The sequence below is a fragment of the Sus scrofa genome, chromosome 6 (genome assembly GCF_054392235.1).
Source record: "Sus scrofa isolate SSC_HxYL_T2T_F1_AM1 chromosome 6, Sscrofa_HxYL_maternal_Yorkshire_Landrace_v2.0, whole genome shotgun sequence".
Taxonomy (NCBI): Eukaryota; Metazoa; Chordata; class Mammalia; order Artiodactyla; family Suidae; genus Sus; species Sus scrofa.
Window position 1 is genome coordinate 30219324 of NC_139388.1, and position 13726 is coordinate 30233049.

The window sequence follows — 13726 nt, forward strand, 5'->3', positions numbered from 1 at the left end:
TGAACGAGATAATTGGGAGAGACATGTCCCAGATTTCAGTTTCCCAAGGAACAGGGGCGAGCAGGCAGGCTCCCCTCCCAGGTCCTGATTCCCTGGATTTAGGAAGATCCGATGGGCTCTGACAATGCTCCTTGCAGCCTCATGTCTACCACCGTGTGCTTCTCAGCATGTTTCTCTCCTTGGACCTTGGGTTTCCAACTCTGTGACCTTCACGATGGAGCCAGGAGTTGGGATCACCGTATGTGGGGAAAGCAGCATTCCTCCAACTCAGGCCTTGGGTAGATTTTGTAAAAGAGCAGGAGCAGCACAGGCTGTTAGAGCTTTGGGGAAATGAGCTTTGCTTTTTATATTTAAATAGGATACTTTTATATGATGGGTGCTTTGAGTGTGAATGCAGCAGGCTCTCCATTTCAGAGGTGCTGCTTTTGCAGGTGACCTGGTTGCTTAGCTAGGATTGGTGATTTGTACTGCGTAATGGTCATTTGAAGGACTCTTTAGCTTTGATGATATTTTTAAAGTAGAAACTTTTGATAAAACCTTCCGGAGGCAAACATGAAAGAAAAAAATTCTCCCAAGCCCACACCTATGCCTCAGAAACTCAGCATGTATCCTGAAGCCTTTCATAGATTCATAGGAAGTAAAGCCAAATGTAGCTCATACCTCTTTATAAAAGTAAACTGTTAGATAAAATGAGAAGAGACCATTCCAATCATAGGTATTGGAATAGAAACATTCCAGAGCATAGCCTTTTTGTAACTTTCTAGGTAATCTTCCTGCAATCTCTCCATACTGTCTCCATGTTGAAATTGCTTTTTCCCTCAGGGCCTTGGGTAAGATAACTAACTATGCGTAAGGCAACTTGGAAAGGTGGGTTTTTTTTTTAGCTTGGTAGCTTTAATTTCCTGCCATCCTACAAACAGGTAGGCTGTGGAGTACTGTTCCATTTTGTGTCCTTTGCTCCCAGACCTTTCCCAAGTGGGAGCATCAGCATTTGGCTGCCACAATCTTATGATGGTTTAGGCAGTTTTGCTGGTTCTAGCTTATCTCTAGAGGCCAGGCTGTGTCAGAAGCTAAGCACAAATGAGCTATGCTTCAATACAGGAGCAGAGAATATGCAGGACTCCAGATAGGAAGCTTTTAAGATTCACACCGGCATAGAAGACTTTTCCTTCCGTTTACAGCCTAAAATGGTTCTGGCCTACCCTGTCCCATCTGCATGGCCTAAAAAACAGCCTTTTTCCAAAAGGCCTTGAGGCAGATTTAGAAATTATATAGCATCATAAACCTGACCCTCCATACCAAAGATGCCCTGGTGCTGCTGCTGGTGAGACTGGTGCCCAAGGAGGGGCCAGCAAGAATCTCCAGCCTGCTGTCTACCAAAGGAGCTGCCCGATTTGGGTGCTCTTTTCAAACCCTGCCCTCAGACCTCCCCTTAATAGAATTAGCTTCTCGTTCCAAGGCTTTGGGCCTGTTTCAGAGCCCCTGAAGTTTGCAGTATGTTTTCACATAAAATGTTCTACTTTTATTCAGGAAGCAAATTTTTTGAGTGCCTATATGAGACAGTGTGCTGAGCTGGTCAAAGTCTTGATGCTCTTATTGCAGGGGATTGTGGGTCCTAGATGCCAGTACTCTGCTGAGGCCAGTGGAGGGCGTCAGCTCATTGCCCACCACCTCTGATTAGCCAGTTAGCAGCTGTTGACCCAGGAAGAGGAAGTATGGTCTTTAAAAAAATATAAACAGGATGTTTTAGATTCTCCCCTAAAACTAGTTAGGAAAAATTGCCTATCCAGATCACTCTAGTCCCTCTTGGAGCCTGGTGTTTTCATATTTTCTTTGGAAGTGAGTTTTGTGTCATGGAGTGTGAATAGTGAGATTTGCTTTGGGGCCTGTGGTTGGGAGCCCAGAGCTTCCTTTGGAGGGGTTGTGGGGGACTAGCCCCTGAGATGAAGTTCCAGAGAGTTGGCCAGACTTCACCTCCACCCTCTTGCCCCTGGTGTAGCTGCCTCACATGGGGTTCTTGCAAGAGCTCCCCTTGCAAGACCCTTTGGGGGTTGCTCTGCTGCCCTCAAGAATAAAAGCCTCTATGATCCAGAGTTGCTATGCACCAAATTTTGATGCCTTTTAAATACCTTGATGCCTGTAGCACTAGAAATGCTTTCCTATTTAAAATAAAAGTTAAATTTTAAAATAGAGCTTTGTATACTATGTAAGCAGTTTTGTATCAGCTTTAAAAAAGCTTTGGTGTAAGAGTCAGTATTTTTTGGCTTTGTAGATAAGAGATTTTAATTTTTGTGCAGCATTGTGGTGTTAAAGCACACATCCATTGGACTCTGCAAATTGATTTCTAGTAGCAGCACTGAGCAACTGGGCATGTGCTAGCACCTACCCCTTCCCCCTCCAACCCATGCTAGATCTTGGGTTGAGAAATGGGATGAGAAGCCTTTTGCTTAATGGCAATGCAAGAGAAACATGGCTGGAAGCAGCTTTTAAAGGAACAGATATCTTTGGGTTTGCGCATGGTGCTGATGCCCAGGGTGCAACCCATCCCTGCCCAGGGCTGGCCACTATCACCAGAGCTTCACTTGGCCTGGCTGTGAAGCCCTGTTTTTTGAATCTCAGAAGAGATGGTCATCTGTAAGGCTCAGATGGGCTCAAGTTGAAACCTTGTATTTTATAAAACGGGTCAGTTAAGGAACTGGTTCTCAGTTATGTTTACGGCACTTGAGATTGTTGTTTTCTTGTACATTTTGTATCTTAAAACCTTTTATAGGAGTACAGTGCTCCTTACACAAATGCAAAGGGAAGAAGAGCCAGCAATTCAGGCTCCTCAGTTACAGTGCTGAAATAATAAATGGTGATAGGTCAACAGTCTCCTTGAAATCTGCCTGAGTTTTCCTGTTTGGGGCTGGTGCCCCTCAGTCTGAGCCAAAGTGAAGGGCACTTTGGCTTTTAAAAAGTCCACTTGGTTAGGAACCTTTGTTTATTTTACGGAGAAGAGGGTAGAGTTCCAAATTCCTTCTGAAGCTTCAGTTCTGCACCCTTGAATGGGCGCAAAGGACATTCCAAGGTGTCTGCTGAGTTCAGGACGACTGGCCTGCCCAAGGTGTGCATGAAAAGTGGGCAGAAAGTCCCTTTTAAAAGTCAAGCCTGAGTTTTTCTGTGAGGGCCTCTTGCCCCCTAGTGTCCTCTGAGGATACGGCAGTACAGTCCATCCAAACAGGCTGTGATTTTCCCATCTGATATTCCTGTGCAAACATCCTTAGGTGGGACCACCCCTGACACAGTGTGGCCACTGAGGTCCAAGTATCCTGGGGGCTGAGGCCAGCACTCTCTGCCTCCCTGACCCCCACCAGAAGGGGAAGGTAGAACGTTGGGATCTTTACTTAGAAGCTCCCTGGAATCATATGTTGAAGGCACCAGTGCTCACGTTTTTAAAAGCAAGCCTGCTGTGGATCTTAGCCCTACAAAATCTGTAGGTATGGGCCATGGCCAGAATAGACCAAAGGCTCTTCGAGTGCTACTTAAGAGGCCCAGATCAGACCACTGGGGGCAGGGTAATGCCATTTCACCCCCAGCCCTGCATGCAGGGTCCAGCCATCATCTTTGGGGTGAACAGGCAGAGCAGTAGGTGGGGGATGGAGCCGAGGCTTGAACTCCTCTGGGTGCCTTCTGAGAATTTTGACAAGCCAGAGAGAAGCCACTGGGTTGAGGGTTCTGGTTCTCTGGATGCAGGAGAGACCTGTTAGCTGAGGACATCAGCCAGCTCTTACCTCCTGGCTCCCTCACCTATAAACACACCCATTCTTTGGGAGCCTGTAGCATAGTGCGAGATGGGTCACCAACAGGCATCAGACTGGTGTAGTCATCGGGAGCTAGCTGTAGAAGTGACAAGAAATTTAGGTCAGGGAGCTGCTCCAGGCTGAGCCAGGCTCCCAAGCCACCCCCTCCCCTGCCACACCTCACCTGGTAGGCCTGGAAGACACTGAGCAGATCCTTCATGCCAGCTGTGTATGGGACACCCTGCATACGGACCAGGGCTCCTGGCTGGGACAACACTGAAGTGGGAGCAGAGGCCAGGGCAGCAGGGGGTGTGGTGAGGTAGCCCACAGTGGTTGGGGAGACTGGGGGGCTAGGGTGGGAGAGGCAGAGGTTCAGTAGTGCAGTGCCACCGAGGGCCCTAGACCAAGACCTCCCTGCCCATTCCCTGGCCCCTGCCTTGTACTTGGTTCATTGTCTCCTCCCTAAAAGCTCTGCCTCTACAGAGTCCTCTCTGTTCTCATTTGTAGGTGGCATCAGGTAGCCCACACCTGTCACTCCCTTGTTGTCTCAGAGTCAGGTCAAAGTTCCAGCAGACCTTGAGTTATCTGGCCCAGGAAGGGGATCGCAACCCTCCCCCAAACTAGGACAAAGAAGTAAGACTAGGAAGTTCTCTTAGCAGCAGCAGGGTACCTGGGGTAGTAAGCTGTGTAGTTCATGTAGAGTTGAGTGGCTGGCCCTGGGTAGTAGGCAACTGGGGTGGGGGTGGCGGGCACCCTGGCAGCCGAGAGCAGCGCTGAAGAGGGATACAGAGCTGCTGTCTCAGTGGGAATGAGTGTTGGGGTGGCCTGGAAGGTGGCGTAGGCAGGCGGTGAGAGGCCTAGAGGCAGAAGTAGAGAGCACATCTGCAGGGAGCCCAGCACTGCCCTGGGTGAGGCAGCCAGAAAGGAGTCCCCAGTGTAGAAAGTGAGGGTTATAACTGCCCAGCCCCCACGTGCCTCCTCCTCCCCCAGCCCCTGGGATGCTCACAGGGCAGCTTGCAGGGTGGAGGCGACATGCCACTGCGGCCCAACGTGCCCCCCATCAGAACACGGCTCATCTCCTCCGTGGAGCAGGGCACCACCTCCACATAGCGTTCCTTCATTGCTTTCTTATGGCAACGCTGAGCAGCAGCAAGGGCCCGCTCTGCTGATATCATCTGGATGAAGGCATCACCCGAAGGCCGGCCCTGTGCACGCCATCTTATAAGCAGTCCGTCCTGTGCAAGGATGCCTCACTCCCAACCACACGTGCCCTCCCCACCCCTGACAGTAGCTTTACCTGCTGGTTGAGTACCATGTGCACACCGTGGGGCCGAATGTCAGCCGCTGCCTCCCCCAGAAAACTCAGGATGTCTTCAATGGTGGCTGTGTAGGGCAGGCCTCGAAGGCGTACACAGTCTCTCCCAGTCCCAGCTGCCAGCGGGAAGGGGATGGGCAGCAGTGGAGCAGTCAGTGTGGGAAGGAGTGGGCTGGAGGCGTAGCGGTTCAGGACCTAGTAAGGAAGGCAGCAACAGGCCCGTTAGGCCAAGGAGGGCAGGGCCAAGGAGGGGCAACAAGGGGCACCCTGGAGAAGCACACGGGGTAAAGGGAGCCCTGGGTGGCTCACCTGCTGCACCTCGGCTGCAGTGCTCCGGAAGAGTTCAATGTATCGCTTACCCAGCATGCCTTTATGCCTGCGTAGTGCAGCCTGTGCCAGCTCCTCACAGGCAAAGAGTGCAAAGGCATCACCAGTGGGTCGGCCGTCAGGGTGGCGCACAAAAAGCAGCCCATCGGCACCCCCAGTCACTGGGCACTCTGGCCCTAGGAAGCCTAGCACGTCTGCTGGCCCAGCCGAGAAGGGCAGTCCCCGCAGCCGCAGGATCACTTGGTCTTCCCGTGACAGGAAACGAGCCACCTCTAGTGATGTGCCTTGGTGGGGTGGGAGTGGGAGTCACCTACTGACTTCATTTGTGCCCTTCCAAATACCCACCCACACCTGGTACATGGGGGAGCAGAAGGGCGAGGGGCACTGGGGAAGCAGGACATGGATCAAGATCTGGGGGAGCCAGGCGCTCTTGGGAGCATACTCACCCCCTGCAATCTTTACAAACTCCTCTCCTGTTGCTTTATATACCTGTCAAACAGCCCGTGGATTTCATTCCTGCCTGGCCTTGACTCTGCCCTGCTCCGCTCCCAAGCCCAGAGCCCCACCTCGATATAGCGGACACCCATGTGGTGCTTGTGTCTCTGCAGCGCTAGGTCCCGCTGCTCGCTGTCCACAAAGCGGATGAGAGCCTCACCGTTTCTGCGGCCCTGAGCGTTGAGGCACAGGGCTACACCACCCCTGCGGAGCCAGTGCTGTGTTAGTGCCTCCTGGGTAGGTCTGCCCTCCTGGGCCCACCCATCCTGTGGTACCCACCTGGCAATATTGAGTCCTTTGAAGAATCTGGCCACATCCTGGTCTGATGACTGCCAGGGCAGCCCACGGGCTCGAACCACAGTCTCACTGTCCACCACATCGGCCTTGTTACTGTGGAGGCAGGGCACAGTCAGAGCTGTCCAGCTCTTGTCACCCCCCCACACCCTGCCCCCACACTCACCAAGGCCCTGTCTCATATTTCTGCTTTACCACTTCGGGCTTCAAAAACAATTGACCTGAGAGGAGATGGCATGGGGGTCAGTAGGGTCTGGTGGAGGGGGGTCTCCCCACCAAGCTCTGCAAAAAGAGGACAGTTGATGGGGATGAGGAGGTGACAAAGGGGCTTTCACCTTGTGGTCTCTCAGGGAAGCTAACAAAAGGGGAGGGGAACTTTGAGGCAGTAATAGGCAGGCATTCACCCAGCCCTGAGAAGTGAAAGGTGGTGAAGGGAACCTTACCACTGGGCCCTTCAAGCAGATGGAGGATGACAGCTACCATTGTCTTCACCTCCCACACCCCAAAATCGTCCTCTGTGGCATCTGTCTCCAGCCCCAAGTCTATGAGCAGAGAAATAACAATGAGGAAATCCCAGCATGAGAGGGCAACCAGCATGTCCCACCGAGGTTCAAGTCCCCTACAGAGAAACATGCAGACTTCCAGCAAGCATACTTGCCTTGGCCCAGATCATATATGCCCTATGGGTCCCCAGCCCAGACATAAGTAGATATATGCTCACATTCCAAACGCGCCCCAGCACAAAGAGACTTGCACTGAGGGGCTCAGCTGGTATTGTAGATGTGCATGTGTCCACAGAACCCACCAGCACGCACATATTCAGACACATTCAGCCTGCAGCCACCCTCTACCCTAACCCTGCTGAATCACAAATACCCTGTGCCATGGTGGCCACGGTGAGGTCCCTCGCAGGGCGGGTGCTCGGGTGCTGCATGTGGAACTCTCTGCGGAGGTCGTAGAAGGAGAAGAAGGTGTCGGGGAGCACCAGGTTCTGGGGGCACATGGGAATGGGGATGAAAGGGGGGAACTGAGAGGCCCTGCCCACATCTGTGACAGTGGGGATCCTGGGAACCCTACTCCTTGTTGTGCCCTCCTTGTTGGCATACCTTCCTGGAGGCCTCAGGGTGCAGGACTTGTCGTAGCAGCTGCTGTCCATCAGTGCAGAGCATGTAGGGGCCCCCGCCCAGCAGAGCCACATCCCCGCTCACCAGCTGTGAGAACTGGGAATAAGGAAGAGAGCGAGACAGACTCACAGCTAGGCGGGCACGGGGAGGGAGGGCGCAGGCTTGCAAAGCTGGTTCAGCCAGATGTTCAGCCCTACCCTGCCTGGGGAGGAGATGGCCACGCCTGTTGGGCTGGCTCTGTGTCCTCCTTCTCCCCCAGTCCACTGTCACCTTCTCCAGGCCAAATGGGGGCAGTCACATATCACCTGAGCCCCCATCACATACACTCCAGGAGTCTGGAGTGGGGCCAGAGTAAACACCTGGTGGAGTGGGACAAGCAGGTGGGAAGGGGAGGGGTAAAGCAGGTTAAACCTGTCCCTGACCAGGCACCACCCTCAGACAGGTGGGGGTGGCCCAGTCCTACCCCAGGCACAGCCTGCTCATGGTCAACGGCAGCCCCGCCCCTAGGTTTGACCAGTCGAGGGGCAGAGAAACTCAAGGACAGAGCTAGACACCTGGACTCTAGGGGTAGCATGAGCTTTGACCCAGACCCTATCGACCGTTCTGCACTGAGCTGTTTGCTCACAAAGGGGGCGGGAAGCTGCCCAGCCCCTCCCCCATCCTCTATCCCTGCTGGAGAACAAGTATAAGCACTAACCACAGGCCCAAGACCCTCCCCCAGCCCCAACTTTACAAGCTAAGGCTCAACAGAGCAAGGCGACCCAGCACTAAGTGGGGTCTAGCTTGGGAGTCCTTCTGGAGCCAACTCAGGTTCAACATCTTAATCCTGTTTCCTCTTCAGGAACCACCAAAGTTGTTGGAAGATTAAAGAATTTGTGTAGGGGAGTTCCCGTCGTGGCGCAGTGGTTAACGAATCCGACTAGGAACCATGAGGTTGCGGGTTCGGTCCCTGCCCTTGCTCAGTGGGTTAACGATCCGGCGTTGCCGTGAGCTGTGGTGTAGGTTGCAGACGCGGCTCGGATCCTGCGTTGCTGTGGCTCTGGCGTAGGCCGGTGGCTACAGCTCCGATTCGACCCCTAGCCTGGGAACCTCCATATGCCGCGAGAGCGGCCCAAGAAATAGCAACAACAAGAACAACAACAACTAAAGACAAAAAGACAAAAAAAAAAAAAAAAAAAAAAAAAAAAAAAAAAAAAAGAATTTGTGTAAAGCACTTTCACTCACTCAAGAGTCAGGCACAGGGTGAGCTCAGTAGTGAAGATAAAAAAAACAGCAATGGGAGCCGCCTCCCATTTAAGCCAGAGCCGGGAGGCACCCCAGGCCTTTGCACTCAAGACGCAGGTAACCTCCAGGCGGGGTCCGGACAGCGCCCACGCCTGGCCAGCCGGCCGGGACAGGCCTGGACGAGCAGCTTACACCTAGCGGCGTCTGCCTCTGAGGCAGACACCGCCCTACACCCCCGCTCCAGCGTCTCCCAGGCGGGTGGGTGGGTCACAAGGACGCAAGCGGCAGGGACCGTGACCTATGGCCAAGTCTGGGCCCCTCGGCCCTTTCAGCTTCCGGCCGCTGGGCTGGGAGACCCGGCCAGGCAGGTTCCCAGAGGCGCCTCAGTTTAGCTCCCCAGCAGGCCGGGGACTCTGGGAGGGGTCTCACAGCCTCCATCTCCACCCCCTCAGTAGGAGTGGATCGCTGTAAAGACGCCCCCCCCCACCCCCGCCCCCAGGAATGGCCCGCACACGCGGACACACGCACACGCGGGAGTCGCTGAAAGTTTCAAACAACAGGAACCCGTCCTACCGCCCCGGCCAGTTGGTTGTGGCGCGCCAGGCCTCGCCTCCTGCCGCCTCTCCCGCCGAGAAATGTCCCTGCGGCCCGGCGGTGCCTCCATTCACCCCAGCCCCGCCGCTCACCTGCTGCAGCACCTTGTCCAGCGGCTCGGCCCGCGCCAGGCTGTCGGCGCTCAGGCCGCTCGCCTCGCGGCACTGCGGGCTCAGTGCGGCCGCCTCGGCGCGAACCAGTGATTTATGTAATGTCCCCACCTGAGAGCGAGGAAAACCTATTAGCAACTGCGTCCCTCGGATCCTGAAGCTCCCTGGAGACCTCACCGTCCCCTTTCCACCCTACCTGGCGGCTCCGCGGCTCCACCACTTGCCAGACTAGGAGGATTAAGTCGGTCTCATCAGAGCCCAGGTCTGGCCCCAGCGCACCGGCCGTAGCCCCGAACAGTACGACTAGGGGTCCAGGCCCGGGTCGGGGGTCGGCAGCGGAGTCTGCTGTGGGGTTCGGGCCTGGGGGCGGTGGCTGGGGTGGCGGCGGAGTCATGGCCGCAGAGGAAGGGGGCGCTCGGCCAGACACACGCGGACCGACGAAGCTCACGCACGCACCGACAGACGGCAGACGCGGATCGGCTTGGGCGGGACACGGTGTGTTGGGGGCGGCACCTGCGGCCCGGCTGGCGCTGTGGGCGCTGCTGAGACCCGCCCGCAGCGCCCGGCGGGGCGGGGCGGCTACCGGCCCCCGCCCTCTCTGGGCGAGATACCTGTCGGCCCTGCGGGCCACGTGACCCGAGGGCGGCCCCCGGAACCGTGGGGGAGGGCCACTAGAACCTAGCCCTGGACGCGCGTGCTCACAGGCCTGGCCTGGGCTAATTCTCAGAACCCGGACTCCCACTCCCCTTAGCAGAACCTGCCTGACTAACGGGGCGACTCCACACTCCGCTCCCACGAGGCTTCCTCCTCACTCCTCCACCAGGAGGCCTTCGCCAAGGGAAGTGCAAAACCAAGGACCTTCTTCAGTCCGTTAGGAGTAGTGAAAATCACCAGGAGGCAGCGTAGAGGCTGAGGGAGTCATGACGGCTGGTCTGGACGGGTAGTAGAAGTCACCCATGGTCACAAGGAGTGGTGAAAATTACCGGGCATCACCCAAAGGCTTGTAGGGGGATCACCATAGGTCGATTGAGGGGGAGGGAAGGGTGTCAGAGAGCACCAAGGAACCCTTGGGATCAGTAGTCAGGGCTTGTCCCTACAGGTGCAAAGGCTGGGCCTTAGCCTGGCTTCAGGAAGGGCCCACGGTGCCAAAGCATGGTTGGAGGTGAGCAGGCCTCGGTGCTGGGGAAGAAAGAAGCGCGTTCCCACCACCTCGGCCCCAGCTCCCAAGAGCGGCACCCCAGACGGCACTGAACCAGAAGCTCCCGACCAGAAGCCTCACTCCTACCCCAGGTGAGGACTGCGACCTGCCGCCTTCCCCCTTGACCACAGGCCTGTTGCCTGGAGATATGAGCGTGCTGGGGCGGGGGGGGGGGGGCAGCGGCAAAAGCGCATTGTGCGCAAAGGGGCTGCAGATCCTCCATCTCTTCTCTCCTCCGGACAGTTCCTGTGGAGGGCTCCCAGCACCCTTTCGCCCAGTCAGGCTTGCTGAGGCTCCTTTATGGTTGAGTCTCCAGGCCGCTCCGGACTTCCCCCGGTTCTCCCATTTATGCGACTCAGAAACTGAAGATGAATCCAGCGGGTAGGAGGGACTCCAGCCCAGCAGAAGCAGACACATAGGGAGGGTTGCCAAGCCCCAGCGGAAGCTGGGGCGAGAGCCACACCTCACTCTTTCGGAGAAACTGGGCGCTGCGTCCAGACCTTCGGACCACTGAGAGAGCGAAGGAGCCCAGCGTAGAGGGGGCGCCTACGAGGCTTTGTCCACTAATTCACACTGCATCGCGTCCCCATTTGACGGATAAGAGACTGAGGCGTCTGGGAGGGTAATGACTCGCGCTGGGACACGGCGGCCAAGAGGGAGAGGGAAGTAGACGGGTCTTCCAGCGGCTTTGGGCAACAAGCACTTCCCCCTGGGATGTACGCGAGTGTCTGCGCTTTACTGCCCTACGCGAGACTGCTACCCGGCGCCTGCACACTTAACCCCACCCCCGCGAAGCGCTAAGCCAATCAGGACCGGAGGGAGGAGGACATGTCGCTCTTCGGGCTCCGCCCTCCTCTAGATAAACCTGGAATGTCAAATATTTGTTCTGTGGTCCGCGCAACAGCGAGGTAAGTTCCCTCCACCCAATCCTGGAGCGCACGTGTGCCCGGCTGAGTCGGCCTTCCTTCAGGCTCTGCCCTTGCAGCTAATTCCACCCCAAAAGCACCCCAGCCTCTCCTAAAACTTCCCTGGCGTACATCGCCCCAGGTTAGGCTCCAGTCTGGGTTCTCCTCCTAGAGGACAGAGCCCTGGCGCCCTTGCTGGGCCATCCAGCTGCTACCTGATCTCAGTCTCGCCCTTTCTGGCGACCCCTATCCATTCAACCTCTAGACCTTCGCGTTAGGCTATTCTTCCTCCAGCGCGGGTCTCAATGAGGAAGCCTCCCCCTTGAGGTGACCTCTTGGCACTTCGGACAGTCCTGAACGCATTTCCATTGGAGATGCATACATGCATGTACAGGTCCCTGCGGGGTAATGAACCCAAGTGTGGGGGGTTTCGGCTCCCCCAAACCCCCGTATACCTGTCTGACCACCCCCACCCACATGGCAATAACCATAACCCATGTTTGGACTCTTTGAAAAACGAAATTCAAATTCATTAAAATAACATTAGGGAATTCCTGTCGTGGTGGAGTGGGAATCAGACTAGGAACCATGAGGTTGCAAGTTCGACCCCTGGCCTGCTTAGCAGGTTAAGGATCCGGTGTTGTGGTGAACTGTGGTGTAGGTTGCAGAGGCAGCTTTGAACCTGCGTTGCCGTGGCTGTGGCATAGGCTGGCAGCTACAGCTCCGAATTGCCCCTTAGCCTGGGAACCTCCATATGCTGCAGGTGCAGGCCTAAAAAGGAAAAAAAAAAAAAAAAAAAAATTAGGCCCCTGTGTTGCTGTGCTCCCTTACCTAATCTTCAAATGGGTCCTCCTAGATCAAGCCATTATTACAAAGCAACCCACACTCCTGTTCCCCTACTGGCTCTCACATCTTCTTTCTGCTACTACAGTAAATCACTTATTGCCTCCCTACCCCACCACCCACCCACTCGCAAGGATATCAGATCCTAGAGAAAAGCTCATCCCCAGAGGAATCACTGGGCCTGCCTGGCACACAGTAGTAGCTCACAAATGAATGACGGGAGTTCCCCTGGGGCTCAGCAAGTTAAGTATTGTCACAGCAGTGGCACTGGTTGGATCCCTGGCCAGGAAAATTCCTCTTGCCTCGGGTGTGGCCAGAATGGTTGACTAAGTGCACTTCCAATATTCCATCAATAGTAACCTTCCCTGGGGCCACCAGGACCTTCGCACTAGACTCTCATTTGTGCCTTTTCCTCCCCTCCCAACTCGCCCTTGCCCTAGTTAATCACTGTTCCTCCAAATTTTCTCCTCTCAAGGCTATCTCCCTCTGTAGCAGGGGTCCCCATTGTAGTTTGAGATTTCTGTATTTCGCTGATAAATATCCCCTATCCCCACCCTGCTACTAGCTAGTGTTCATGGATACCAAATGAAGGAATAGGAGAGACTATGCAACAGGCGTCACCATGGCTCCAACAACACAGCCAGATTCCTTTCCAAAACAGTACTCTGGGTATTTTGGGAAAAAGGAACGTGGTCCCGCCAACTTGCCCAAAAGCTAGCGAAATCCCTTGGAGGCCTGCCACTAAGACAGCAGGCATTGTAGCTGCAGGTACCTGAAGGTCCAGGCAGATACAGGGTGAGGTTCCTCACCTGGGGAGTGTGGCTATTCTCTCAGACCTCCAAGGCCTGTAAGAGTGGTGTAAAATATCTCTCCCTCCTGGGAGATATTTCTCTGTGGAGGAGGATTCACCGCTGGGTGCTTGCTTGGGATCCATCGCAGCGATCCACACTTGTCGGCCCAGGCCCATCCCCACCCTCAGCGGCCAGAAGCCACCAGTGGGGGCAGCTGCAACCCTTCCTTACCTCCCAGGCCCCCAGGGGAGCAAGTGCATTGGAGTTCCCACCTCCCTTGCTTTTGCCTCGAAATAGCCGCTGAGTACCCACCAGAGGGCGCGCTGACTCTGTAGTCTGGAACCAGGTGTTGCTGGTCAAGGAGGAGCTGGCACTAGAGGGCTTGACCCTGGAGGGATGCTCCAGGTCTTTGGGTGAAAGGGGAAGCCCTTGGCACCGCCCCACCCCAAGGACACTAACCTCCCACTTGAGGGTCTTCTCTCGAGGCTCCTAGCTCTCTGTACAAAGGCCAAGGTTTTAAGCTTAGATTTCAGGGCCCTGCACCATTTTCACTCCCTGCGTACTCCAGATACACTGCTGTGATCTTTCAGGTCTCCAGACTGCTGCACATGCTAAGCTCCCTGCGTGGAGCACCCATCTAATTACTCATCCTTTTATTTTCCTGGCAAATTCCTATCTATCCTTCAAGACACAGCTCTAGTAATTCATCCTCCAGGCAGCCTTCCTT

At 55.3% G+C, this 13726-nt stretch overlaps 3 protein-coding genes across 19 annotated transcripts in view; 2 read left to right on the forward strand and 1 right to left on the reverse strand.

Moving 5' to 3' along the window:
• The window catches only part of NFATC3 (nuclear factor of activated T cells 3), a 140581-nt gene extending 137710 nt beyond the window's left edge, over positions 1-2871 (forward strand). For all 10 annotated transcript variants that reach the window (XR_014805694.1, XR_014805695.1, XM_021094126.2 and 7 more), the window contains one exon: positions 1-2871. Coding sequence is in view for 4 of the 10 variants with exons in the window: in XM_021094126.2 (XP_020949785.1) it covers positions 1-122 (122 nt within the window). In the remaining 6 variants the exon portion in view is untranslated.
• On the reverse strand, positions 2647-9759 carry ESRP2 (epithelial splicing regulatory protein 2). Of its 6 annotated transcripts, none has more exons than XM_084960017.1 (15): positions 9459-9759; positions 9245-9373; positions 7317-7430; positions 7087-7154; positions 6654-6752; positions 6377-6431; positions 6196-6306; positions 5988-6120; positions 5868-5910; positions 5404-5705; positions 5077-5289; positions 4786-4984; positions 4450-4552; positions 3964-4129; positions 2647-3876 (listed from the first exon to the last, which is right to left on the reverse strand). In XM_084960017.1, the coding sequence occupies exons 3-15, from the start codon at positions 7406-7408 to the stop codon at positions 3787-3789; spliced, it is 1674 nt and encodes a 557-aa protein (XP_084816143.1). In that variant the 5' UTR covers positions 7409-7430; positions 9245-9373; positions 9459-9759; the 3' UTR covers positions 2647-3786. The 6 variants fall into 6 exon arrangements, with proteins under 6 accessions (XP_084816143.1, XP_020949793.1, XP_084816141.1 ...); XM_021094134.2 differs by having other exon boundaries at positions 4450-4636; XM_084960015.1 differs by having other exon boundaries at positions 7087-7201.
• The window catches only part of PLA2G15 (phospholipase A2 group XV), a 19775-nt gene continuing 15808 nt past the window's right edge, over positions 9760-13726 (forward strand). The window contains exons 1-2 of one of the 3 annotated variants that reach the window (XM_084960103.1): positions 9760-10552; positions 10704-11368. The gene's annotated coding sequence lies outside the window, so the exon portion shown is untranslated. Of the gene's footprint in view, positions 11369-13726 lie in introns of all 3 variants that reach the window. The other 2 variants (XM_084960105.1, XM_084960106.1) reach the window with 2 other exon arrangements.

What these genes read in the sequence shown, in the direction of transcription:
- ESRP2 (XM_021094132.2), bottom strand. Translation starts at nt 9,656, where the DNA reads ATGACTCCGCCGCCACCCCAGCCACCGCCCCCAGGCCCGAACCCCACA. An exon ending in CGTGGCCACCATGGCACAGG is followed by an intron (nt 6,753 to 7,086) that starts GTATTTGTGATT and finishes CTCTGCTCATAG; the next exon opens with ACTTGGGGCTGGAGACAGAT. An exon ending in CTGCAGCCGAGGTGCAGCAG is followed by an intron (nt 5,290 to 5,403) that starts GTGAGCCACCCA and finishes CTTCCTTACTAG; the next exon opens with GTCCTGAACCGCTACGCCTC.